General features: G+C 36.2%; 2 protein-coding genes and 1 long non-coding RNA gene across 5 annotated transcripts in view; 1 reads left to right on the top strand and 2 right to left on the bottom strand.

The window, feature by feature from the left end:
• Positions 1-1128: 1128 nt before the first annotated feature.
• Positions 1129-13264, bottom strand: acer1 (alkaline ceramidase 1). Its single transcript, XM_044130565.1, has 8 exons — positions 13030-13264; positions 12773-12832; positions 6894-7006; positions 6669-6783; positions 5227-5365; positions 3706-3843; positions 3475-3612; positions 1129-2612 (listed from the first exon to the last, which is right to left on the bottom strand). Exons 1-8 carry the CDS (start codon positions 13040-13042, stop codon positions 2435-2437), a joined length of 894 nt encoding a protein of 297 aa, XP_043986500.1. The 5' UTR covers positions 13043-13264; the 3' UTR covers positions 1129-2434.
• On the top strand, positions 10995-15294 carry LOC122839170. Of its 2 annotated transcripts, XR_006371991.1 has the most exons (4): positions 10995-11096; positions 11166-11230; positions 11308-11364; positions 15211-15294. It is a non-coding gene; the product is annotated as an uncharacterized LOC122839170 (long non-coding RNA). The 2 variants fall into 2 exon arrangements; XR_006371990.1 differs by having other exon boundaries at positions 10995-11230.
• The window catches only part of myo1f (myosin IF), a 26672-nt gene continuing 13832 nt past the window's right edge, over positions 15053-27892 (bottom strand). For both annotated transcript variants that reach the window (XM_044130563.1, XM_044130564.1), the window contains exons 9-28: positions 27744-27876; positions 26736-26932; positions 26334-26414; positions 26135-26221; positions 25960-26046; positions 25195-25362; positions 24991-25076; positions 24826-24907; positions 24641-24747; positions 24461-24559; positions 24233-24377; positions 22609-22723; positions 22343-22512; positions 22091-22236; positions 20972-21118; positions 20747-20895; positions 20592-20654; positions 18739-18976; positions 17069-17229; positions 15053-16210 (exon numbers count right to left, since the gene is read on the bottom strand). In XM_044130563.1, the coding sequence (XP_043986498.1) occupies positions 16134-16210; positions 17069-17229; positions 18739-18976; positions 20592-20654; positions 20747-20895; positions 20972-21118; positions 22091-22236; positions 22343-22512; positions 22609-22723; positions 24233-24377; positions 24461-24559; positions 24641-24747; positions 24826-24907; positions 24991-25076; positions 25195-25362; positions 25960-26046; positions 26135-26221; positions 26334-26414; positions 26736-26932; positions 27744-27876 (2538 nt within the window). In that variant the 3' untranslated portion in view covers positions 15053-16133. The remainder of the gene's footprint in view (positions 16211-17068; positions 17230-18738; positions 18977-20591; positions 20655-20746; positions 20896-20971; positions 21119-22090; positions 22237-22342; positions 22513-22608; positions 22724-24232; positions 24378-24460; positions 24560-24640; positions 24748-24825; positions 24908-24990; positions 25077-25194; positions 25363-25959; positions 26047-26134; positions 26222-26333; positions 26415-26735; positions 26933-27743; positions 27877-27892) is intronic.

The following is a 27892-nucleotide window of genomic DNA, read 5'->3' as shown; positions in this document are numbered from 1 at the left end:
ATTATGGGTAAAACTACTGACATATCAGTTGTTCCAGCAGCAGTCAGTGACACCATTCATAAGGAAGCCAAAAAAAAAACAACAACATTATTGTCAAAGCAGGTGATTGTTCTTGGAGTCCAGCATCAAATGTATTAATTTAAAGTTGAGTGGAAGAAAAAAGTATGGTAGAAAAACATGGATAATATCAGCCAGTATGGAGGAGAAATTGAAGGAAAATTCACCAGCAGTGGACTGCATCTGAATCTGTGCTTCAAGAATCAACAACCGTCCGTCCATCCCAAACATATACATTTTTACTGGTTATATATCATAGATGAACATAGATAAATAATTGAGCTTCACAATTTGAAAGGAATTACTGAAATAAATAGATTTTTGAATGATATTCAATTTTTCTTCTAAATTTTCTGCTAAATCTATTTATCATTGTATGGATTGCCATCAAGGCTTCTTCCACAACCTCCTTTGAATACTCTAAAGCTTTAAAAAGGACGAATTTACATAATAAAAATCTAAATTATATAGAACTATATTTATAAAACAAGAGATCAAACATTCTTGTATTGTAATAGTGTATTCCTAGGAGTGAATGAATCAACACAAATATAATGGCTAAATTTGCCCATAGAGTTATTATTCTGACAACTTATGGTGAAGTTTTAAATAAATTACCTTTAATACATATTTTATTTAACAGATAATAACGCTTGAGTTCTTTTTGTTGTAATTTGACAAAACACATTGTGGGAAATTAGATTTTTGTGTGTGTGTCATTTTCATGATATTTAAAAAAAGACAACCGCACTTTAATAAAACCTTTGTATTCACTTCAGTGCATGTGCTCAGTTTCCTAAACTGAACGTTCTTTTACCCAGGATAACGCTCCCAGGGCGGCAGAAGTGAACAGATTCCTCTTGTAGCAGCTCTTGCTGCCCTCTAGTGGTGAAAAAACAGGAAACTTTTCTCAAAATTTCAGGACAATCTCGGTCCAATCTGACCATAAAACCAGTCAGCATAAGACCAGGAACTAGTTTTTGGCTACAACAACGTGGGATTTTTAAGGGAGAATTAAACAAAGATTAATTTAGAACCTGTTTGGATGACAGAAAATAAATCCACAATAAGTTTGAACTTGTGCACCAACAAACGTTTATTAGATTTTAAGTCTGATATATATAGATAGTAATTGATAAAAAGTTAAAACAAAAGTTTAACTTTTTCACAATATACAACCAGGGTTAGTGTAAAAATGCAAATTACAGTAGAGGGTAAAATGTTATTCTTTATAAATGGAAGCAATTCAAGATTTCTCAATATTTGTAAGAAATAAAAATTATTATATGAAGGTTGATTATTGCTGTTAAATTCTCCTTAAGAGTCAAAGACATAAAGTCTTTATTAAAACAATAATACTATTTTTTAAAAAGCTTTATAATCAGAGAAACAATAACAAAAACAATTTTTTATTGTTTTTCTATACACCTCAGCTGTTTGTCTGAGGTATATGGAAAAAATAAAATTAATTAAATAAATTCTAAATAAATAAATGGGATTTGGATGAAACTTCCAGAGAACAAATTAAATCAAAGCAGTTTTCAGTTTTGTTGTTTGTTTCTTGTGTAAATCAGAAGCTTAAAATAAATTGGTAAAGAATGGCAATGACAGTATTACGTTTGATACAAAATTAAAACATTATAAATGAAAATAAAATATAATATTTGCATTGGAACGCCCTAAACGTCACAAAAAACCAAAACAATTAATGTAGCAAGATGAGTCACAACCAGACTGGGACATTTGCTCCAGCATCTGCAATATTAAAACATTCGGAAGAATCACATGTTTCTGGACATCTTTATAAAAAAACTACTAAAATTACTAAAAAAATACATAAAAATATGATCAGTTATGAAAATAAACCAGAATTTAATACCTGAAGTTAAACATAAAACATAATTTCAGTGTACAAGTGACAGTCTGTGTGCTGGTTCCTCTTGACTTTTTGTCTTGGTTCACATTTAAAAAACTGAAACTCTAAATAAAGTGTTACAATGATTATTCTCATTTCAGATTTTTATTTTTTTTAAAGGACACTTTGGTTGGATTTTTTTTTTCTTTTGCCAATTATTGATGACTATCTTTGCAGCGTATTGAGCCAGGGGTTTGTTTTCCATGTTTATCCCTCTTTGCAAGTGGATCCTACTGATTTTTTGTAACCTCTTTGCAGACTATGGTCTGGACTGAAGGATGCAAAATCCTGCAAGGACAGCTAGACGAACTGAAATAAAAAATTAATCACTTCATGTTAATTTTAAGTTAAATGGTAACTTCAGTCTAAGCGGTGACATTTATCAGTAGGATTCAGATGCAAGGCAATTCAGTTGTTAAGCAAACATTTGACAACAAATGAAATGCCAGGGGTAGTGATTTGTCAGCACCGTTTTTGGGTCTTTGGAGAGCTGGAGAGAACAATGTGGGGGAATCCAACGGCCCATTTATCACAGGGCCAGTACTCCAATCCAGGCAGCGAATAAGGTATTTCATTGCTGGCATCCAGATAAGCTATGAGCGTGCTGCCGTAGGCTACAGCCATCACAATGAGAATGTGCCTGAAAGACAGATAAAACAGAATATGCACAATGATATCCTGCTTTCTGTAACTGTAAATTGTTTATCTGCCTTTAGCAGATTGAGCGGTGCATACCCAAGGTTGATTGACTGTTTTTGACCAGGAGCTGTATGTTTCTTCAGACAGAAATAATAGAACTGGGAAGATTTGAGGAACTCAATCTTTTCTCACATTATACTGTCAAGACATAATGATAACAAATATGTTGCTTTAACCCTTTCATGCATAGCAGTCACTGCTCCATACTGCTTGTCTAGAAGCAATTTTCTTGTGTTTCTTGTGGATTTTTATGCTATAAAATGCACACAGACCTCTGAAGTGGAAACTAGTGCAGGATACAATACACTGCCAACTACTGGCCATCAACTGCAAGTGCAAGAAGATTTTTGTTAATCCCCCCTCTTTCTACTGTAAAAACTCTTGCAGGTAAATAAAAAATGTTGTGACATCAAGTTAAGACTAATACTACAATTTTCTCCAAATGACAATTTTGTATTTGGAGAAAATTACAACAAGAAAAAAATCCTAATTTCTTTTTTTTTTTTTACAAAATTTTTCCCTTCTTTTTTGTGCTTTAAGAAACTCAAAAATACTGGAAAGAAATCAGGACATAAAGGATCTAAACTAATGTATGAAAGGGTTAATAAGAAAGAGAACTGCTTTTTTGCATTGTTAAATGAAATAATTTCTAAACTGCTTTCAGTCTCCGTAAGGTTATCTTTGTCTGACTTTAAGCTTAACTTGAATATTACAGAAAAGCACTGTGTGTTTTACTCACAGCCCTGTTTTCTGTGAGTAAAACCTGATATCTGATATATTCAGGAAGTGACCAGAGGTCTTACCAGATCCCATGAAGGTAGCAGAAGTTTAACCGCTGCCAGAAACTGCAGCACAAACGATCACTAATCCAGCAGGAGATGGCGAGGACCCACAGAGCTACCGAGAGCTTGGCCAGACGTAGAGCCTTCTGGTCGGTGCAGCTGAGGTTAAGAAAAGATCTGTAGTCACACTGAAACCAAAAAGCTGCATGTTTTGAAGTTTCACAAGATTAAAAAAACCTTATTTTTATTTACCGTCTCATCTCCACAGCCAAGGTGTACAGAAGGTGGAGGCCAAAGCAGTTTAAGGCGTAGGCGTTGGCTGTAGGTTTGACAAACGATGACACAGAAGTAATGACGGTGATCAAAAGGACGAGCCGTGAAAATGTGGACCTGTGGTTGGGAAGTCAGTGGAGAAAGTTTCAGTAAACATTTAGGAATAATCTATTTACATAATGCTCAACTGAAAAAACAAATGCATGAAGGAAAAGGTTTAACATGAGAGAAGAACGACTGATCAGTGTAACGCAGAAGCATCAAACTCAAATGAACTGGGGGTCACTGTAATAATTGTTATTTTTATTGTTATTATTATTGTTATTGTTATTATTGTTATTGTTATTATTGTTATTATTGTTACAATTGTTATTATTGTATTATAAAAATACAAAACTCCAAATTATGTACAACTAATCATGTTCATAAATGACCAATTGACGCCTGTCACTAAACTAACAAATAAACACACTGGAACTTTCTTTCTTTCCAAAGCTATGAAAGCACTTCTATTATTTACTTAATAATGATCAAAAATAAAAACAAACCTAAGTAAACATATTTGTTTTGTCTGTTAGTGCAAATAGTTTTCATTACGTTATTTCCTTGAATAAAAATGTGGTGTACAGTTTCACAACTTTTGAGTCAAATAGTTTTTATTTCATTGGTTGAGAAAATGTTTTTAGTCTGTTCCCTGCAGACATTAACGAATGACTGCACCAAAGTCTGGCTTTCAATTAAAATGTTGTTTTAGTTCCCTCAATTCTGCCTATTTTGAGTTTTGTTGAGGTTTCTTGTCACTTTAAATCCAAAAAAGCTGCTGCTGGCCCTGGCCCCTAACTTAACGTTTTGCACTCGCACATGAAAATGGCTGCAAACAGAGACACAATTATACACCTGTATATTTTTGACCCTAAATCAGACAAAAAAGCAGAATAAATGGAGCCTCTTGCACAACAAGCAAGAATGCAGCAAGTGGCTTCTGGATGGTAAGTCAACAACAAAACACTTGACTTTTCCAGCAAGTGTTTTGCTGGAATGAACAGGAGTAAAACTAGCTGACCGAATGTATTGGAACTCTGCTTGGGTTGCTAGGTAACATGGCTGGACTCGGCTAGAGTTGCTAGGTAACAGCGCAATGCCTGGGTTTTCTAGATAGCAAAAAATACGAACTTATTGGCAAAAAATGACTGGGTGAGTTTGTAAGCGCTTGGGTTGTTCTTAGAAGCAGTTGAGACTCTAATCCAAGTATAAAAATATGAATTTTTCACAATAGGGCTCTAAATCTGTCATTAAAACTCTTGTCCTAAAAAAATAACAAAAAATGTAAATTTTCAACAGCTCAATTTTGAGGGCAAAATCTGTACCTTTCTTGAACTCCAGTTTTTGTTAGTGTGTAGGTTTAGATGACAATAAAAATACTAATGAACCTTGCGCTAACTTGTCGTAGGGTAGGGCAGTGATTTGTAATCTGGTTCAGTGGTATAAAAGTAAACTTACCTGTCTTTGATAAAAGAGGGAAACAGTTTACGAGGGAACCAAGTGGCATATCCTACAGCCAACACCCACAAGATGGAGAGTTCATCCAGCATCTGGCCAACGAAGCTCAGAGTCATGTGGAAGTATGCAGAGAAAAGTCCTACAGAAAAACAAACCCTGTTACTGGAATTTATTCCTGCTTTTCACAAACACAAAAGATGAACACATTAAAACTGAGGATGTGAGGATCGGTGGAGTTCTCACATCTCTAAGAGTTACAGGTTGACGGTTACAGCTACACTGATAATAAATTAGAGGAGAAAACTACAATAGATGGAAAAGTAAGATTACACCTTGGTAGGACTTTTTTTCAAAATCAGTATTATTGGTTTTGAATCATCTAAAAAACATTGTAGTAACAAAAAGAATGAATACTGACACATTTTCATAATTCTAAAAGCTTGTAGTATACATCTGATATGTTTTAATATCCATGCAGCCCTCCAGCAATGTTACTAAACCTGTTCGCATGGGTAACAAAAAACAAACCTAAAATTAATTTTGAAAAATATATTTGGCTTTATAAAGGTTTAAATATGAAAAGAGACTGGCACTCTGACATAAAAATTTTTTTATTGAATTTAAATACAATTAATAAATACTAACTAACTAACTAACCAACCAACTAACTAACTAACTAACTAACTAACTAACTAACTAACTAACTAACTAACTAACTAACTAACTAACTAACTAACTAACTAACTAACTAACTGACTAACTAACTAACTAACTAACTAAATAAATAAATAAATAAATAAATAAAATATTTATATTGTTTTTCACTGACTTTGCTATCAAAGATCATCCAAATAAATTAAATTCCTATAAAATAAAAAAACTGAAATATATATTTTTTAATCACTACAGGCTTTATATTCTTCAACTGAAGAAGGTATGATGTGATTCCTATTCGCAACTCTTCAAAATGGGAAAGACAAGAGTACATGCTATTCAAGTAAAACAAATCCATGTTAATGTTTATCACCTAAACTCGTTCATATCAACAATGAGAGCAAGAACAAAAAAAAGTTTAGACAAATCCAAATGTAAAAAATGAATAATCTCTGTACTACTATCACAAATGTAAAAAAGCAGACATTTCAAAATGCTGCAATTAATTTAACTAAACCCTGGGCTTTGGTGAAATAGAGCAGAAATAAAAACTCCAAGTGTGTTTGGCATAAAACAATGGTTAAGTATGGTAGAGGAGATGTAATGCTGTGGGCCTGTTTCTTTGAAAAATCTAGATATACTTTGGGAAGATCAGAAAAATATTACAATGGTTTAACCCAATGTTAGCTGTTTCCAATACGTTTTTTCTGATTTTATTTTTATTTTACTAATACAAAAAATAGTAATTTAATGGTCTAATACAATCAATTGAAATAAAACTGACTTGCCTACAAAAATCATCATGATCCAGACCATGTGGATCGCCAGGCTCCTCTCCTTGGCATAGGGATGCAGCAGATAGATCATTATAGGAGCAATAATGAAGAAGAAAAAGCTGCTGACCTGCAAGGAAAACAACAAATCAGCAAGTGAAAAGGTGCAAAATGACTTTAAACATTATCAAACTATAGAAACGGGTCATTCTTGCATGATGCGCTGTCTGAGAAGCTTACTGTGTTGAAATACTCCACGACATGTTCAGAGTATCTGTAGTTGTCTTCACACCAGTCGAGTTCTGAGCTCTCATAGGCAAAAACGTCGGCCATCTTTTCACTGGAATAGACGCCTGGAAGAGGCAGTGAGAAGAAAGAAAAACATCAGAAAAATAAACATCAGGTGGAACACACCTGTACCTGTACGCATTCAAATAAAGCTATCCCAACTGAACATTTAAATGTGTGGTTTATGAAAATCAGTTTCATTCTCTCTGTGTGTTGACTTTATGTGCAAGAATTGGAGGAGACTCTCACACTTGTTGTGGTTGTATTTACCTAGAATGCCCTGCAAAATAGTCCACTTCCTGCTCTTAGAGCAGTTTATGGTCCGCTTGGCATTCACATATGCATTCGAGTTTGCTTCAAAAAGACCACATTTTTAGGGCTTGGGTTTGATTATTGTCAGGAAGGGTGTTCCATACAGGTTCATTCTGCAGACATCAGTCTTTAGAAGAAATTTCAAAGTTTAGAAATATCGAAATCCCCCCAACTGGTTCCTAATTTTCAGTCTGTTTTCCAGCTTAAAGTGCTGGAGATGACATCCTGAGTCTAAAGGTTCTGCAGATTTCCACTGCATCCACATTAAATTTTCGGACCTGAAGGTGACCTGTTGAGTAGCTAAAGTAATGCTCTAAATGAACACAATATAAAGCTGTGGTTGTCCTATGTGTCTAGGTATTTCCCTGATGCAACATTCTTGACTGTTGTTGCAGCATCGGAGGAAATGCAATCATTTTAATCAAGTTTGCTGGAATCTAACCCAGCAAGTTTATATGGTCAAAATGTACCATATAAACTTTTGCCAATCACACATTTTAAACTGCAATGAAATTATTCTTCAACTCACTGAATTCACTCCCAGGGCTATAAACTACATCAAGCATTTCAGTAATTTGTTTTTTGTTTACAATTTGTCATTCAGTCCCGTCCTTCCTGTTTGTCAGCCTCTGAATAATCTGTCAACATTTTGTTTGTTCTCTTTCTCCTTTTGCCCTCCTTTTTCCTGAATGACTTGTGAAGGCACCTGCCTTGTTAAACAAACAATTTCAGGTCGGATTTATGCCCGATGTTATCTTTTTTCAACGTTAAAGTGTAACCAACCTCCCTGTGAAAGCATAACCCCGCCCAAAAACAATTTTTGAACAAAATTGCCACGGACTTCTGCACTTCTTCTTCTTCTTCTTCTTCTTCTTTTCTATTATGGCGGATCACAAGCAACTTTAAGGTGCATACCGCCACCTACTGTACATGAGTGTGTAGCTGCATTACTTCACATCTATTAAATTCTATTTTTTAATTTTGTATTCTTAAGATAAATAAACAATGCTTTCCTTAATTTGTGAATATCTGTTATGTTTCCTTCATTTCCTAATATACCTTTAAGATTCCATTCATGCCCTATACTTCTAACTATTCTCTTTAATTCTTTCCTTTTGTGTTCATATGACTTACAGTTCATCAGTATGTGTTCTACATTTTCTTTCTCTCCACATCTCTCACATTTATCATTATTTTTCCTCCCTATTAAATAAAGTATGTCATTTAAGTAGGTATGACCTATTCTTAATCTACTTATTATTATTTCTTCTCTTCTGTTTCTTTCATTACTGCTTCGAATTAGAACTGACTTTTGTACTTCATATAATCTTCTTCCTTTCTTATCTTCATTCCACATTTTTTGCCATTCCTCCATTTCTTTACTTTTAATAAGTGATTTCCCTTCCCCTTTCCCAAAAGGAATTAACATTGCTATTTCTCCCTCTAAAGCCCTTTTAGCTAATTTATCTGCCTTTTCATTGCCTTTTACTCCTTCATGTGCTGGCACCCAACAAAACCAAACATCAATGCCACCCCTATATAATCTAAATAAAATATGATGAATTTCTAATACCAGATCTTTTCTATTATTTCCTTCTCCCTTGATACTTTCTACTACTGCTTTGGAGTCTGTGCACACCACCACCCTGTCTGGTCGAATCTCCTCCACCCACTGTAAGCTTAATATAACTGCCACCATTTCTGCTGTAAAAACCGACAATTGATCTGATATTCTTTTATAAATACATTTTTTAAACTCTGGAATATATATTCCTATCCTAACATACCCTTTTAAATTCTTAGAACCATCTGTATAAATTTTAAGATAATTATTATATGTATTTCTTAAATAAATATCAGTCTTTATCCCTATTTCATTTAAATTCCAATCATTTTTCATTATGCTAATTTTCAAATCTACATTAACCTCTGGTATTAACCATGGAGGAATAACGCTAGTTGGATTAAACTGAGCTATTTCCTTGTCCTCCAATCCATACATTTTAATCCATTTCCTAACCATCCATCCAAATCCATTACTTTGGAACTTCACATATTCCCAACAATTTTGTAAGATAATTGAATTCACATTATCATCTATATTACTTTTAATTTTCATCCAATATGCTAAAGCTAGTTTAATTCTCCTCATTTCCAGAGGAGTTTCCCCAGTTTCAATTAAAAGAGCATTAATAGGTGTTTTTTTATTGCTCCTATACATATACGTAAAGCTCTACACTGTAATCTTTCTATTCTTTGTAATGATGTTTTAGCTGCTGCTCCATATATAATACTGCCATAATCTATTATTGCTCTCATGAGAGCCCTGTATATGCTTAATAATGACTGTCTATCTGCCCCCCAATTATTTCCAGCCACAGCCTTTAATAGATTAATAACTTTTTTACACTTGGTTTCTAATTTATCTATATGTGTTTTCCATGAGTAAGAACTGTCCAACCATAAACCTAGATATTTATATTCTGTTACTCTTTCTAAAGTCTGTCCATATAATGTTATTGTTTCTATATTAATATTTCTCTTCTTTGTGACAACCATATAACAAGACTTGCTTGCTGATAATTTAAAACCCCATTCATAAGACCATTTTTCTACTTTACTAATTGCTTTTTAATATTTTCTACCACATGTTTAATATTTTTCCCTTTCATCCATATGGCCCCATCATCTGCATATAGTGCAGATTTTATACATTTACCAGTATCATAGAAAATATCATTGATCATAATATTAAACAAAATTGGACTAATTACACTACCTTGAGGTATTCCATTTTCAACATTAAATTCATTTGAATAGTCATTCCCAATTTTTACTCTTATTTTTCTATCTAGCAGAAAATTTGCTATCCAATTATACATTCTCCCACCTATTCCCATCTGTTTCATTTTTATAAGTAATCCTTCTTTCCATAGTGAGTCATATGCTTTTTCTATGTCAAAAAATACTATAATCATTATTTCCTTCATTTTTAAAGCTTTCTCTATGTCATTACTGACTCTAGTTAGAGCATCCATTGTTGATTTTCCTGTTCTGAAACCACATTGGTATCCATTAATTAGATTATTCTTCTCAAGGAAGTATCCTAATCTATTAACCATTATTTTCTCCATCCATTTACTTAAATGAGAAGTAAGAGCTATTGGTCTATAATTATTTGGACAGGTAGGATCTTTACCTGGCTTATTAAATGGTAAAATGATTGCCCTTTTCCAAACTTCTGCACTTAGCACTTCCGTATTCTTTAGGTCACTTCCGGTGCGCAGTATGTTAGCAATGGCTCCTCAGTCGCTGCATATTAATTATGTTTATGTAATTATTCAGACATTCTCAAAAGCTCCAACAATGACAAATGATTTAAGCTGTATGTGTAAAACTTCATAAAGAACTTCAAAGATAAGTTAATAAATGGTTTAGCTCTATGTTAGCTCAAAAAATGTTTTTTGAGCTAACATAGACAGCCTTACACAGGTATTATGTAAACGTTAAATGTTTTGTTTACCCGTACGAAATATATATTACACCGAGGGGCGTGGCCAAGGGTGGGGATGAATGAAAAAAAGCTGTGGTGAGAACTGTTGCCAACTTTGCATTAAATTCAGCAACTCAAACCGCCTGCAGTCAGAGCAGAGGAGACCCACTCCCCTCTGGATCTACTTTGCAAATCAATCGCACCTGTGCAATGTAACAGGCGTCACCAGGTGTCACTTCCTCCGCAGCATGAACTTCTATAAAAGGGAAGCTGGAAGGTTGGTGGCCAAGTGTTAATTTCCTGTGTGACCAGGTGTGTGTTGGGCCCACGCTGTTTGCTGGCTGTGGCAGGTTTGGAGGGAAACCGTTTTAAATCGATCCTCTTAAATACGTCTGTGCTGACGTGGTATTTTTATACAGGGCCGCATTGTTAATGACGTTCCGGTGGTAGCGTTACCTGACAGTGTGGCTGTTCGACGCTGCAGGTAGGCTTATACATTTGTCTCCTTTCATTCGATTGAATTGTATGCTTTTGTTTTTTTATATTGCTTTTATTTGATAGGGCTGCACCAGATCTGTTACATCAAGTTTGACTTTAGAGTGCTGCTTTATGCTACAGGTATGTAGCGTTTTTTTATGTGTTTTAGATTAACTTGATTAAAGTGATTTAATAAGCATTTAGTAATTTTTGTGTTTACAGTTTTATTACTGCTTCCTGCTGTTCTTTTAGAGTTTGATTTTCATTTTTGTTAGTCTGCCTTGTTTTGGATTGTTTGTCTCCTCTTAGGCTGCGTTTACACTGCAGGCTGAAGTGACCCAATTCCTATTATCTTTACGTAATGGGACCTGTATCTGATCTTTTCATGACCGTCTGAACAGCAGAGGTCGGGTTCTTTTCGAATGCGACCCAGGCCACTTGCATGTCCGATACGTATCCGATTCAAATGCGTTCAGGTCACATTCACCTGAACTCAACGTCACTGATACTGGACAAATCTCACTAATCGCCCTGATACGCGCAAGCTACGGACTATAATGAGGATTAAGTTGTTAATGTGCTACTCTGGTCGCACAACTTCAAATATGTAAGCTATGCTCCACCGTTAGCCTCCATATTTACTTCCGTAAACACTGAGCACTTCTTCTTTTTATGGCGGTTGGCAGAACACTGAGAATGCTGACGTTATGGCGCCCTCTACTGCGCATACGGGACACTTTCAGGTCCTTTGCCCGTTCAGACTGCAGAACACATACAGGTCGCATATGTGTGGCGGTGTGAAGGGCCCCGGCAAAAAAAAAAAAATCCGATTTTACAAAATATCGGAATTGGGTGATTTCAGTCTGCAGTGTGAACTCGGCCTTGGTGTTTGTGAGGGTGGGCTAACAAACTTCCATCTATTCTGTTTGTTTCGTCCGTGTCTCTGGATCATTTCCTGAATACTCTAATTTCATGTCGCTGTTGATCTGTATATGTTATTTATATATACATATAAGTGTGTGTGTGTGTGTGTGTTGGGCTGTCATATTGTCCTGCTCAGTCAGTCTGCAAACAATGTGACTGTTCAGGTCATTTCCATAAAGGTTATAGTTTTAAATCCAATCAACTCTAAGCAAGTATTAAACATAATTTTCACTAATCCCACTTTGTGTATTAAAACTTGTTTTGTTTTTTAGTATGATGTAATATTCTAATATTTTCACTAGATGCAAGTAGAAAATCACAATAATTAACAGAAATAAAGGTTTGAAAACAATCTCTTTGTGGTGTCTTGCTTGAGATAATGAAATAAATTTTGTATATGCACTAAATCACCAGTTATTGCATACATACAAGGCAAACTTTACAAGTTCAAACAAACTGTTGATTGGCACTATTGCTCATCCGCTCCGTCAGTCAACAATGCGAATATTCAAGTCATTTCCATTCATAAATGTTACAGTTCATTCATCCAGCCTAGCTGAAAACATTACATACTTTAAAATCCAAACCAATATCTGTAATAAATGATCAGATTCGGACTTCCTACCTCCCATGGTTGCGCTCCTCTGCGCTGCTCCGCTCCAGGTGGTGCAACAGGTGGATTGACCTGGGGGGAGGACCGAAACCCTGTGACGGAGTGACGTTATCCGTTCATTATGCTTTACGCCGTAAGGGTTAAATGTCTTCAGATGATCCAAAAAATAAATAAAACGGATGCATCCGGAACTCGTTTTTCTCGCTTTTCCTTAACGGTAAAGTGGAGATTAGGTCGAGGAGCGCACGGTTGGAGCCGGCCAAGCCTACCTGCTGCCTGCATGAGTAATCCCCGGTCTTGTCTTCAAAAACAAACTCGACCGGTCGAGCCATCTCAGAAAAGACTCCAAACGCAGCTTGTGGGTGTTTCAGATCTAATGCTTGAGGATTTTTTTTTTAACTGTGTGTTGGTTCCTGAAAAGCTGGAAATGCCATTTGTTTTAAAAACGCATGTCTCAACCTACATCGTTATTTTTGCTTCAAGTAACGTTGCACGTTTAGTCTTCCGGGTTTCTGAACATCCTCAGATGTTTTTCTGCCCCTGATTGTTTCCACACATACAAAGTATTGGTGATTTTTATAAAGCAATTTAAATAATCTTTTACCAGCAGGTGTAAAATTACTCATTGTGCAATAAATAGAGAAAAAACAAATTTTTATAATGTCATAACCCCCCCTACCTCACAACACTTTTCTAGTTTGTAACTTAATATTTAAAATAACATTGCGAGGCAGATATCTATGGAGAGCCATTTCAGCCAAAATGAAATAAATATGAGTAATTGGCATCTTTATTCCCATTTATACTTATTCATTTATTTATTCCTGGATTTATTCTATGGAGAGCCATTTCAGCCACAATTAAATAATTTCCACTATTTATTTAATTTTGGCTGAAATGGCTCTCCATAGAAAAATCTAGTTTTACTTCTGAATTATTGAGTAATAAAGTATCAGTAGATTTAAAGATCCTCAGCAGTGAGTGTTGGCGTGCCACATATATGAAGATATTGAGCAGCCAAAGAAACAAGAGGATGTAACTGAATTCAGGAGGATTTGGCCAATCCAATTACAGCCGACTGCTGAGCTGTGAGCCTTTAAGAACTAAATTGTCTTCTTAACACTGGTACAGATATCTCTTCTGTTTTAATTCAATTCAGAAATACTTTATTGATCCCAAAGGGGAATTAAATGTTGTAACTCTTTATTTCAAGATACTTCAAAAAGTAAATCAGTAAAACCAACACTAAGTTGTTGTAAAAAAAAAAACATTGAATATGTAATTTTTTCTGTTTGCTGCTTGTTTAGAATCACATATGAGTCCCTACATAAAATGGAGAATTTAGACAAAATAATAGTCAATTAACTCTCAAAAAAGGCACTTTGTTATTTTATTTTTTTTCATCATGGTATAATTGAGAGCCAGATGGCAACATTCAAATCCCCCAAAATCTGCAGTTATTATTTGAACCCAGTTTCTTTTCTGTTGCATGCTAGGCTAACTGTGTCGCATAGCAGCCAACAAAAACCTTAAAAACTCTGGATCTGGTTGTCAAACAAGTGAAATGTGATGAAATTCTTACTCAAGACTTAAGACTGTTTAATATATAGCTTAGCAGTAGTTTATGCTAACTGCTTAGCAGGTTAAAGGCGAACTTTAGCTTAAGTCAGTGTTTCTCAATTCCAGTCCTCGGGGCCCCCCTGCCCTGGATGTTTTAGATGTTTCCCTTCTGCCACACACCTGGATTGAATATTTGGGTGATTAACAGGCTCCTGCAGTTCTTGGTGGCTGCAGAAGATGTCATGCAATCATTTGAATCAGCTGTTCTGGTATAGAGGCACATCTAAAACATGCAGAGCAGGGGGCCCCGAGGACTGGAATTGGGAAACACTGGCTTAACAGGTTAAAGGCGAACGTTAGCTTAAGTGAACAAACCTGTTTTCAAGTTAAAGGCGAACGTTAGCTTAAGTGAACAAACCTGTTTTCAAACAGAAATCTCTAGCACTGACATTGTAGCTATAGGCTACATTCTTGAAAGTCTTTAAGTGAAGTTTGAAAGTGTTGGATTGGGTGATATTATAATAGAAAATTTTCCTTGGAAATATAACTGAAAACAAGAAAAACACCAAATATTGAAATAAAAGTGTTCTGCTTCTAAAATTATGATTGATATGCGAGATTAACTGTTGCTCTGTTAAATATATTTGTAACTATTTGGAGTCCTTTATCTGATTTCACTTTTACTACAGCCATATTTGTCACTTCCAAATAAAGGAATCAAAAGACACGATATTTTAAAAATACTTGACTTTAATATTTAAAAAATAATCAAACATAAAACAAAGAAATGTTATTGTACAAATACTGTAATTTCTGGACTACAAGCTGCTACATTTCTTCACAAATGTAAAACACTGCGATGCGGCTAATATAAATGCTTTTTACCATAGAAATGCTGGACTGCTGTGATGGAGAGAAAAAAACAAATTTTTCCCAAGACGAAAGTGACAACTGAAAAGAGACTGAGGGAGTGTGTGAGGCTATTTAATACCGACTCTGAAGAAGACGACGTTAGTGGTTTTAATGCAGTGGAGGAAGATGAAGATGGTGATAAATTACTTTTCCTTTCTTTTTTAAGCATCGGAGTTACAGGCACTGTTGGAAAAACCATTTACGGTCCATATTTCAATGATCAGACGTTCGCAATAGTCCGGAAATTACGGTATGTCCGTAAATGAATTTTCTTCTGGTTTGTTGCTGCAATATCTCTTATAACTTATTGTCAATGCAATATATACCCATGCAAAGAGTTTGCTTTAAGATGTATGAAAATATATTCCTTGATGACAAAATACCAATAATCCTGACTTAAAAAAACAATAAAAACTACAATTTTCTACTAAAAAAATTTGATTTTATCTGAAGCAAGTTCGTTACTTGAGCGCCAAAGTATCATTCAAGTTTCTGTTTTTGTTGTAAATCTTGTTTACTGCATGGAGGTAAACACAGATTTCTGTTTGTTCAGTTCATTTTCAGCTGAAGCCCGGAGTAATTCTGGAAGATGAAGTCAAAGATCCTGTTGGTAGGCCATTCACAACGGGATCGTTTGACTTAAAGGAGATGAAACCGGAGCAGCTCATTGTCGTCCTATTTTAACAATCATGATGACGCCTCCTGTCTTGTCTTCATACCTTATGCTTCCACAGGTAATTAGCAAGGGCTCAAATGTCAGCAAAATGTCACCCTTGCACTAGGTTCTCCATACAACTTGAATAACTCTCAGGCTGTTTTTTTGTAAGCAAACAGGGTCTGCTGCTATGGTAAAATACGCCTTGTTCTTGTTAAACACAAGAATGTCCGTGAAAAGTCCTCATCAAATCTTCTCCACATAATTACCGGGGAAGAGACCTTCCCTTCCTCGAATCCTGCCGGTCCACCAGCCTGATGGATCTGCAGAGGAAAAACAAAAAACACCGTCAATGTTCAAGAATTCAAGCTACCTGAGTGAAGTTGACCCTCCATTTTTCTTAAAATTAAACCAAATTGGTGTCAAAGGTTATGCTGTCTTTGTGCTGCAATAATTTTGTTTATACCGCCGTGTTCCCATTGGTCATCAAAGATCAACCAACCAATCCACATTTACAAAATCAAGCATATTTGGTGTCAATCAGCTGTGTTACATTTGTGCTGCAATTTTTTTTTTATTTGTGCTGCTGCCATTTTAAAGATATTAATAAATGTTCCTAGAGGTCATCAAAGGTCAACCAGCCAGTAGACACTTACAAAATAAAGCAAATTTTATGTCTTTCAACTATGCTACAAATATTTTAGCGGCACAAACATAGCATAAATCATTTATATCAATTTTGTTGGATTTTGTTAAAGTGGGAGGGGATGAACAGGTTGACCTCTGGAAACATTTTTAAAATAAATCTTAAAATTATAACCGCAGAACAAACAAATTTATTTGCTGCGGCACCACATTTTGTTTGATTTTGTAAAATCAAAATCAAATCAAACTTTATTTGTATAGCACATTTCAGCAGCAAGGCATTTCAAAGTGCTTTACACCAAATCAAACACAAAAACACAATGCAATATAGAATCAACAATCAAAACAGAACACCAAGTCAGGTTCCGTCAATAAATTTGCAAATGATTAAATGTGGGCTAGCCTTGTTGACCATTGCCGACATCTGGAAACATTTATTAATATTTTAAAAATGATGGCGGCACAAAAGTTTTGTTTAATTTGAAAAAATGTAAGAGGAATCTTCACTTGAGAATTCAAACTGATTGGCTACGTACCCTCTTTGACGAGGTCGAAGACGTCGTTCGCCTCAAAGCTGATCTCGTCCGTGTCCTGTCCAACGTACTGATACAAGGCCCGGCAGCGCGGACCCTGAGGTCGCGGCTGAGGCTTCGGGGCAGGAGGCGGTCGATGGCTGATGCTCCTTTTCCTCTGCTTCCTATAACAAAACAAGAACAAACAAGTAAAGGGGTGTAAATAATGCACACAAAGAAAAACAATGGCAAGCAAACAAAAGATGTAATGGGCTAAATAAAGCTAGGCATAGAAAAAGTACAACATTGTGTATTGATGATGTTTGTTTGAATTCAAATTAAAAAATACTTTATTGATCCCAAAGGGAAATTAAATGTCAAATTCTACAGAGTTATTGTATGTGGTGAAAAGGATTTTGTAGAAAGTAAAAAGTATTTCTGGCCACAAGTGGGTAGTAACCAATTAGATTTACTATAGTAACTTAAAAAAAAACAAAAAAAAATTCTTCTTCTTACAGGTTTTAGCATTTAATGGAGCTAAATGTGTTTATTTAATTTTGTTCACTCCCCGTTATGTTTTTTTCTCAAAGAAAGTAACCCGGCCGCAACTGGTGTAGCTTCCTTCTTTTTTCATTCTCAAAGTAAGTGCTTCCTTGTTTAGACAGGAAACTTTTTACCACAAGCTATTTATAATTAAATGATTTGGACATTTGGATATTAGTCCGACTAAAATAAATTTGATTCTGATTGAATTCTGCAGATTCATATCACTGGGCTGTTTTGCATTGTGATCTAATACTAAATAAATAAATAGAACTGAATTTAATTAAAAGTAAGTAACCAACATGTAAACCTAATAAACTGGTGGTGTCCCTTTAAAGGGGCTAAAAGTTTGTTCTAGATTGGTATGATGGATTATTAGGGCCAGACTAAGAGATTTCTTTTTTCAAATTACAATATTATCATAATGTTACCAGAATAAAGTCATAATACCAGCAGAATAAAGATGCAACGTTAACAGAAGAAAGTTGTAAAATAAAGAAAGAAAAGTTTTGGTAGAAATCGAGATGTGACGCGACCAGCTCGTCAAGTCCGTGTGCTTCTGTAACTCAACTGTTGGCACAATATTTTAAAATCCCTGTTACTGATAATAATTTATTGCTCATGTGTTAAACGATTAAGTATTTCCTTCTTTTTAAAACCGATACAAAAGTATAAGTTCATATGATGTTCAAGATTTTTAACTTTATTTTTAATTTATGTTTTAGTGGAGGAATTTTCATAAAATTACCACTTCATCCTTCTGATATTCTACCTTATTCTGGTTACATTATAACTTTAATCTGGTATCATGATGACTTTATTCTTTATTATTTTGACTTTGTTGTCATGTTTTTATTATGTTTATTCTCATAATATTATGACTTTATTCTTGGTGACGGTCCTTTCTAGAACTATTTTTTCATTCTTTACATTTTCCACCTTAGATTTCTTATTTGTACTGACGGTACATCATCTGTAAAGGACAGAAAGTTTTATAAACGGGCATTTTTTGTTGTGGAGACAAACAGACCTCACCTTGACAAGTCCTAATAACCCGCTGCAATGTGTTTGCACTGGTTTTACTCAGAGCTGCACCCATCCTCTCAAAGCACCTTTTGTTTGTCTGCGTCTCACCAGCTGGCCTCTCTTACCCTGACATGCCTTGGTCAGGCACGTTGAGGAAGTCCAGGTTGCCCTGGTTGTGCTGGTTCGGGGCCGGGGCCCGGCGGCTCCGTTGGGAGTCCAGTTTGGGAAGTGGCGCGTTGGGAAGCGGCGTGTTGGGAAGCGGCATGTTGGGAAGCCGCGGTTGTTTGTGTGGGGAGGAATATGTGATATCTGCTTGCTGGTTGGGGTGGGCTCTGGAAAACTTGGCTCCGCCATTCGCATGTGCTAGAAAAAATAAAATAAAAGTTAGAAGACATGTTTTCCTCTTAAAGGTTAGAGAACTTAACTTATAGAAGTCCTGAAGCAGAAGCTTCAAACATAAAGTTTAATGCTCCAGACTTTTTTTGTTGCAGCTTAGAGCTTAGTCACAACTGACAACAATAACAAATATTCAAGGCAATGGTTTACGATATTTGTTGTGATTTGTAAATGCACTGAATTGAATTGGTTCTACAAATTCAGCTTATCTTGTGTAAGCCCCATTCTTTACTGGATTATCACATAAGGCAAAAACCAACTATTTTTAAGACCCAAATGCCGTCCTACTGAAAGGTATCTCCATTCCTGGAGCTCATTCTGCATGAATCCTCCTGATGACACTCCAATCCAAAACAGTGATATCATAATCACTGCAGCACATACTGGTGGAACCAGCATAGGGAAGCAAGCAGTGCTCTAAAATTTAGCTTAGCTGTGCCTTTCATTCTACCACACTTTTTCCTTCCACTCAACTTTCAGTCAGATGCAGCACTACATCAGAGGATTTGTAATACCACATTATGTAGTGACTCTGCAATATGTTGTAATGTAATAATGTATTAAAGTCGGGCTTCAAAATGTAATAAAACATCAATAAACCAATTTTGCACTGATTATTACAAAATACAGCGGTAGATATTTTCTAGAAATTACATTACGCAATAAACAATTACAAACTTTTAGTGTTCATCATAATCATTTTAGTTTTAATAATGACCATTTTCTAGATCTTAAATGCATTTAAATTGAAACTTTGTTAATTTAGATGCTTTTTTAGACTCCTAACCAGAACCTTCAATATGTTTCATTACATTTTGCATTGATTATTATATAATGTGGTTTTAATAATATTTTATTACATTTCAAAGGTCAATTTAATTACATTCTTACATACTGCAGTGTTACAGTGGCTTATATGTGGAGATGATTGTCTCCCCATGGCCATAACATGAAAACAACAAAACTTTTCTGTTTTAAGCTTTTTTTTCCATCTTCTGTTTTTTGAAGTTAAATTTTGAGTTGTCATTAGTTGAGATACATTCACCAAAATAAAAACTTGAAATGTATCAATCAGTGTTTAATGGAAGCAAGTAAAATACAAATTTCACTTTTTAAATTAACTCATTAAAAAACCGCCAACTTTTTGTTTGCAATGGTTTGTATATTTTTTATATTTCACTGAAAAAATAGATGGAGCTCCAGTTTAAAAATGTTGTGTTAACTGAATTTTGTCAGACTTAATTTATTTACATTTGTTTAACCTGACAGCTTAATAAACATAATAGATTAACTTGAATAGACTTAAAATTATCACTTGTGACCTATTAATGCAATATATTTAAGCAGGATTACTTTTTGTTTCTTTTCAGTGTATCTTTAAGAGCTATTTAAAACTGAGCTCTAACTTTTATGAATTTGAAGTGCAATCTGAAGAACTGGTGCTGCTTAGAGCTGTTAGAATAGTAAACGATACCCGTGTGTTCAGCTATTGTGCCAGGGATTAATAAATTAAATCAAAATGCAAACATAAGTCAAAGGAAATGCAAATGAGAACATAAATTGAGGTTAAGGAGAGTCACACCTCTGTTAGATATGTGGTTTCTCCCTCCTCCTCGAACGTTTAGACCAGACTTCCTCGTTGGCTCTAAAGACAAAATTACATATTAAAACATCTTAACAAAGAACAATATGATAAAGTTTGCTGCAAAGATACTTTAATTATTCATTTTGACTCACTGGAGGACTTGGGGAGACCGTCTCCTACAGAAATGGTGAGAGTCTTCCCTCCCGGTTTGAGCTGAGCCAAATCTCCTTGACCTCTTTGAAAAACTACAACCCTGGAGGTCCCTCCGCCCCAGCCCTCCTTCTTCACTTTGAACTCCAGTCTGAAACACAGAAAATCTGCATCAGATGCTTTTATTTCTGCGTCATCAGGCCTCTGAACACTCTCTGTTGTTCTACCTGTCAGAAAAGGAGATGGTCAGCTTTCTCTGAGTCACTTCCTCATAGCGTTTAGAGAGCAAACTGAGAAACTCTGTCTTAAAGTTGGACTCCAGCAGACTGTCATACTGGGCCTCGTGCAGAACGAAGAAATCATCTTGTCTGGAACTGAAAAGAGGAAAAGAGAGCCTTGAAACTTCTGTCCTAAGATTAAAAAAGAAAAAGGAAGCAGTACTTCTTAGAAACAGAAATAAGATCAAATTAGAAATCAATCTATCATCATATGAAATTATTCTGTATTCATAGAACCACAGACTTCCAGTCAGTCCCTTTACATTTTTCTTATTACTGAAACATAATAAACTAAAAAAATGAAGCTTTATTCCAGGACTGATGGCAGGTGTTACGCAGCATATGTGCTCATCAGTTTAATTTACTGCTGTCTTTATGGTATATTATAAAATAACGACAGTTTAGCTGCTTCCTTCTGATGAGATTCAGCCTCAGTTTAAATGTGGAAACAGATGTCAGGGGGGAGTTTCTGCATTTAAGTCTGACTATCAATTTGTTCTGCCATAAAGTAACATGCTGCACCCAATAAACCACTGCATATCTGCAAGAGAGCCTACACAACTTTGCAAGCAAAAAACTGCGCCAGCAACTGGTGCCGTGGGATAGTGCAATTAGAAATTATGTAAGATTATATACCAGGAGCTAAGTCCAAAATCTTCCTATGTTACTAACATGTCGTTTTTTCAGCGATATTAATGTTTTGGATCGGCCAAGGACTTGAAACTGACAGAATCTGTGAGCTAAAAGATTAGAGCGACAGAAAGTACGCCTTCTGACCTCAAAGACTAGAGCACATCACCAAAAATAAATAATAAAAAAAACACCAGCGGAAACATGCAAAAATACTATACAGTTAGGGTGACCAGACGTCCTCTTTTTCCCGGACATGTCCTACTTTTCAGACCTAAAAAAATGTCCGGGGAGAATTTCAAAATCGTCCGGGATTTTGGTGAACTGCCTCAAAACACATTATATAGCGTTAGCATGAATATTGTTTCAAAGAAAGCCATCTTTGAACTCTGGTACAGAAACATCTGCATTTAAACATCATAAAACTGTGAGTCCTACCTGAGGGAGACACTGATGATGTTTGTAAACTCCATTTTACGTTTTAAAACCTCTTTAATCTGCCCTTTTTCAGGTCCTTTCTTCACCTTCTCTAGACCAATCAGATAGATCCCCTTAGGGGTCAAGATCAAGTCTCTCTTGATAGACTGTGAGAGAAGAAAAAGAAGAACTGACAATTGTGTATTGCAAGAAAGTGGAAGAATAAGAGTGAACACAAGCGTTTATGTTTTAATCCCTATTTCTAACAGGCACCTTGAACCTGCGGTCGAACTTTGTGACTGAATCAGCAAAGTCGACGCGCTCCCTCTTCGCCAGGAACTGCCGCAGCTCGGGTCTTTGCTCCAGGCCGAGGTAGTCGCCAACAAAGTTCCTGTTGATGCTGTTTTTCCTTCGCTCCTTCGAGTTGTACAGGATATCTGAGGCTGCGTGTCGAGAAGAAGTGAGGACACGTTTAAAAAACAGAAGTCAGGCTGTGTGAAAAGCAGTATGGAGAAACGCATGCTGTGGGCGCTGCTCACCCTCTTCCCTCATCTGTTCGTACTTCTTCCTGGCGTTGTACCGTCTCCAGGCCTTCTGAATTATTCTGGCGAAGGTGTCAAACTTCCTTTCTCTCATCTCCTCAAGAAGAAACAGCTGAAGAAGAAAAGTAATGTGATAATGTTAAATATAAAACTTAAACTTATTTAAATTTATTTAGTATTGCTTAGCATCAACTGTTGGGAAAACGTAATGACTAATCTAGACCCAGGAGGAACCTGAAGTAGTAGAAAGTGAAGCTTTTATAATATAATATACAAAACTTGTGCTTTTAGCATGTAAAATAGTAAATAGTAGCAATTTATTTGTTTATTATGTATTTTGCAAAAAAGTTCATTGCAAGTTCCTCCTCCAGATGTTCAATAAAAATTTCCCTACTGATCCTGTTTAATATTGTGCATACATTTGGAATTGTCAATTATACTTTAAACTGTATGTATATAAATTATATTGAGATGTAAATTTTTTAAAATGCCGCAGAAAGAGTTCTGATGAAAATTAAAAGGAAAGATCACATTTCTCCTCTTTGAGCTTCACTGTTCCCTGTTAAATAAAAAATATATTTTAAGATTCTCCTCATATGTAAAATCCATTTAAAATAAAAAAAAATCTGATTATATTATCTGATTAAAACAGTTCATGCTTGAATGGGTTTCTGTGAGAACTTCATAGCTGACAATTTTGGCCGCTAGGCAAGAAGTTTGTGCACCTCTTAAAAACAGCAATGTTTGCCCGGTTATTGGACACGTGGGAGCAAGACGAGGTCGACTCCTTGGATCGAGGTACAGCCCAATCCTGCAGATGTTTCTCACTGGTTCTGACTCTCTCATGTGTCATTCAGTGGTTACATTCTAACAGCCAGCAGATGCGATCCAAATGCACTTTTTCCACCCAATTGCAACCCCTATTTGAACTTAAATGGCCAATTCCAATATTTTCCCCAAAAATAATCCCATCTGAGCCACTTCCACTAAATTTAAAACAGATCCAACAGTTTTCAAAGCCTCTGCAGTCTGAACGGCCATGTCATATTTTGTCCAGGCGTCATAATTCTGCACCAGTACCGTAAATCTGGATGGAAATTATGGCTAAATATTATTGTTGTAAACATTTGAAAGAAGTCTGAGTCACTAAAGTACTTTGCATCATAATCACAGCACTCTTGGCTGTGACTAGAGTCAATTCTACACAAAAGGCCATTGGTATTAGGTGTGTTTTCTTTCTATTAGCTTCCTTTATGACTTTATGATATTGCAACATGCTGGCTCTCATTTCTGAATAGACTTTAAAATCAATCCATAAATGCCTCCACGATTTATTTTTCTGTAAACAATGCTCTGCTTGTGCGACGTGGATGTTCTTCTGCGCATGCGGGTTGCTTTGGAGACATAAACCGATCACACTTAAGTCTGATTGAGGTCGGATTTAGTTAAAAGTATGAACCACCAGGCAAATAAATAAATAAAAAATCTGCAAAAAACTGGAATTGAGATTCAAGACCTGTCATACGAATGTAATCTAAGAATCTAAGTTGGCTCTTTTTGTTCAGACAGTAAACAAAATAACATACGACAAAGCACAGACTGCACACAGAAATCTTAGTACCGATTCTGGGTTCTTGACAAAGACTTTTGTACGTCCCATCTGATACTGGTCGGTGTCCATGTTGACGGACCGGAGGAGGTGGAGGACCCCCTGCTGCTCTGGTCCCCTCCAACACGGCCATGTTTCAGCCGTAAGGATGGCATACCTGGAGCCAAAACGCACCCAAAGCAATCTCAGTTTTCTTTCAGAACAAACTCAATTAAACACGAATCAGAAAAAAAACCTCACCTATGCAGAAATTTAGTGAAGAGTCGGCGATAAGCAAATCCTGCTCTTCTCACACGAATGTTTTCCCTCAGTCCGAGGTATTCCACTTGATGCCTAGCCCTGAAAACAGTCAGAATATCCCGGTTAACATGGAATAATCTCCTGCTGGACGCTTTGCTTCGTCACAATGTGCATGCAGACCTGCTCTCCTCCCAGTCTTTCGGCCTTTTCGTCTCATTTGGTTTAATACAGCGGATATAGTGTGGTGTGCATTTCATCAGAGTGCTCACTAGCTCATTAGCTTGTCTCTGTTGGAAGCATCATCAGGTTTTTAATACATTAAACACAGAAAATTTAAGTATTTACTTATTTATATATTGACTTACTTTGATCTTTGAGCTGGCTGTGGTCGGCCTGCCTTTCTTTTCCGTGTTGAGGTTCTCAGGGAACAAGCTGCGGATGAAGTTACTAAAGCAAGAAATTAAGATTTTTATTCATTTTAGCAAGAACAATTGCAAAAATTTATCTTTGTTATTGCTCAAAATGCTTACAATTCGCTGCTTTGCATGAGCTCAATGAGGTCAGGGAAGAGGACATCTCGATTTCTCTCACAGAATCCGTTGATATCATACGACACCTGCGGAGAAATTAAACTTCACCTGTGATTCCCACGTTATTGTTCCTCCTGGTGTGATTAACATCTTCAAAGTCAACTCGAAAACTGGAATTTCTGCACCAAATGAGTCAAGTCTGACCTTCCCAGCGTAATGATGGATAACAAATCCAGAGTTCCAGCTGTTGAAATGTTCGTGGGTTCCCACAGCGGCCTGCAGCTTCTGCAGCAGCGTGCCGTCTGCGCCCTCGCCTTTGGCGTGCATCGTGGCGCAGACGTCGTCCAGGACGCTCATGATGCCAGGAGGGCTCTGCAAGCAGGAGGCACCAGGAAACAACTTTACCAGTTTAAAGGTCTCCATAAAACATCTATGAAAAGATGATTTTACTCGATGGGAAACTGATGTTTAAACAAAAAAAAAAAACAGTTTTCAATGTAATTATTAGGAAAAATGATATTGAGGAAATTTAATGCCGGTTTTATTCCACGTAGCAACAATAGAAAAACTCTTACTCATCTTATTTTAAGCTTAATTTGGTTCTGAACCTTCACGGTTTGTTTCAGTTTCAATTATTTTAAGCTTTATTATTGTTTTGACTGAATTAAACATGTTGAATTATATGCTCTTTTGTCTTTCCTATTTTGAATAATGACAAACTAAAATGGGCCTTGCTGTATTGCAAAGCTATTTATTTTGCGCGCAACATAAATAGATGAAACAATTTACAAAAGTCCTTTAGTTACACTGATTTTAGAGGAAATCTAAGAAAATGCACAAATAAAGGTTGGATATTTCAAATTCCTTATGTGTGAGATTGTGCAACACAAATAAAACACATTTTTAGGGCTTTTATGCATCTTTACCAAAACTGTCAATATTGACAAGCACTATCAATATTTAGCTTACCAGTTTATTTTCAATGAGGTCGCACACAATCTTGTTGTTAAAATACTCGATGGGGGTCCATTTAATGCCTTCCTGAACATATTCTTCCTGAGGACATAAATCAAAAGAAAGCATTCTTAATAAAACAGGAGATTTGGAACAACAGAGCTTAATGAAAAAGACATTAAATGTTTACCTGCTCAGCCTTTAAGGTGAGTTCAATAAAGATCTGCTGCAGCTTCTCATTAACAAAGTTTATACAAAACTGCTCAAACCCATTTTTCTGCAGAAGAAAATACATCACAATCCATAATAATCACTAAATAAAGCCACCACTTTATGTTTTATTGCCTGTTTACAATTGTTATGCACCTGTGAGCTGTGAAAACACTAACCTGAAAAATCTCAAAGCCATAAATGTCGAGCACACCGATGCTGAACTCTTCATAGGGTTTCTGGATGGCTTTATTTATGGCCTAAAGTACACAGAGCGCAGTCAGAGAGACATAAAACTAATCTCTACTGAGCAAAATGTGTTTAATTTAGTCTGTTGTGGCTGTAAATCAGGGGTGCCTAAAGTCGGTCATTGGAGGGTCGGCATCCTGCATGTTTTGGTTCTCTCCCTGATGGTAGTAACAACCTTTTCACCATGTCAGTGTTCTTCTTAGGCCTTCTAACGAGCCATCATTTGATCCAGGTGTGTTAAACCAGGGAGAGAACTAAAACATGCAGGATGCCGATCCTTGAGGACCGACTTTGGGCACCGCTGCTGTAAATGGACGGTACGACATGCTAACCTCTACAAGGTAGTCAAAGAGACGTGCGTAAAGGGCTTTGGCTAAGGCGTCACGCGTGTAGGTCGCCTGCTCCTGGTTGAGTGTTACGTTGATGGATTCTGACTTCCCGCCCCACTTGGAATCCATCTTTCGACTCGTCAACTTGTCCTGCAGCCTGGTGGGGTCGATTCCCAGCAGGTAGGCAGGAAAGGCAAGCACTGACAAACAAAAGCAACCACAAAACACATCAGCTATTTAAAAAAAACAACAACAAAGAAAACAATCTTCAATGATAAGGCAGTGGCACCAACATATAAATACAGTAATTACTATTTTGTATCAAAATGTTTGGTTTTGTTTGATTTGACTTTATTGAACACAGTGTAATAAAAGAATAAACAACGCTACATCCAAACAAAATAAGTTTACAACAAAAACAAACAAAACAAAAGAACAATAGTAAAGTATATTTACACGTTCAAAGGAGTGTATAGAAGAATAAACTTATTTTACATTCACCCCTCGTACCTTTGTAGCATCAGGCGACAAATTACTATTCATGTTAACTTGGTTTTAACAGCTTTCCTATATCCATATCTATAACTAGTACAGTTGGTTAGTGTTTCATTTATTTTGGTACAAAACCAACTCTACTAGCAACTCCAGCAAAGTCCAGCCCGTTACCTAGCAACTCTACTGGCAGAGTTCCACTTGTCGCCTAGCAACAACAAGCAGAACTCATCCAGTGCATTTTGTCAGCTAGTTTTACTGCTGTGTTCACCATCCAATGGCTACTATCTATCTATCTATCTGTCTGTCTGTCTGTCTATCTATCTATCTATCTATTAATAAAAAACACTTTAGAAGATTGACAAATCAGCTGAGCACACTTTAATAATTAGCTGGGATTCAGCAGGTTTTGCAATGGTGAGCTCTAATTTAGTCATAGCCCTCAGAGGAGGCGTGTTGTTACTCTGTCCCATCGTTGGACCAGGTTAATGAGCGTGTTAGTTTGTATGTTACACTCACAGTCTGTGCTTTCCACCTCGCTCTGGTTTCCGGCCTCGATGAAGCTGATGTTGCCTAGATGGAGGATACCTGCTGTGATCTGCAGCACCTGAGCCTGGATGTCACTGGGGATGCCGATAACCTGCATGGCTTCCTGCAAATGAGCAACA

The sequence above is a fragment of the Gambusia affinis genome, linkage group LG10 (genome assembly GCF_019740435.1).
Source record: "Gambusia affinis linkage group LG10, SWU_Gaff_1.0, whole genome shotgun sequence".
Lineage (NCBI taxonomy): Eukaryota > Metazoa > Chordata > Actinopteri > Cyprinodontiformes > Poeciliidae > Gambusia > Gambusia affinis.
Note: the sequence above shows the minus strand (reverse complement) of the source record. Positions and strands in the feature narration are given on the sequence as shown.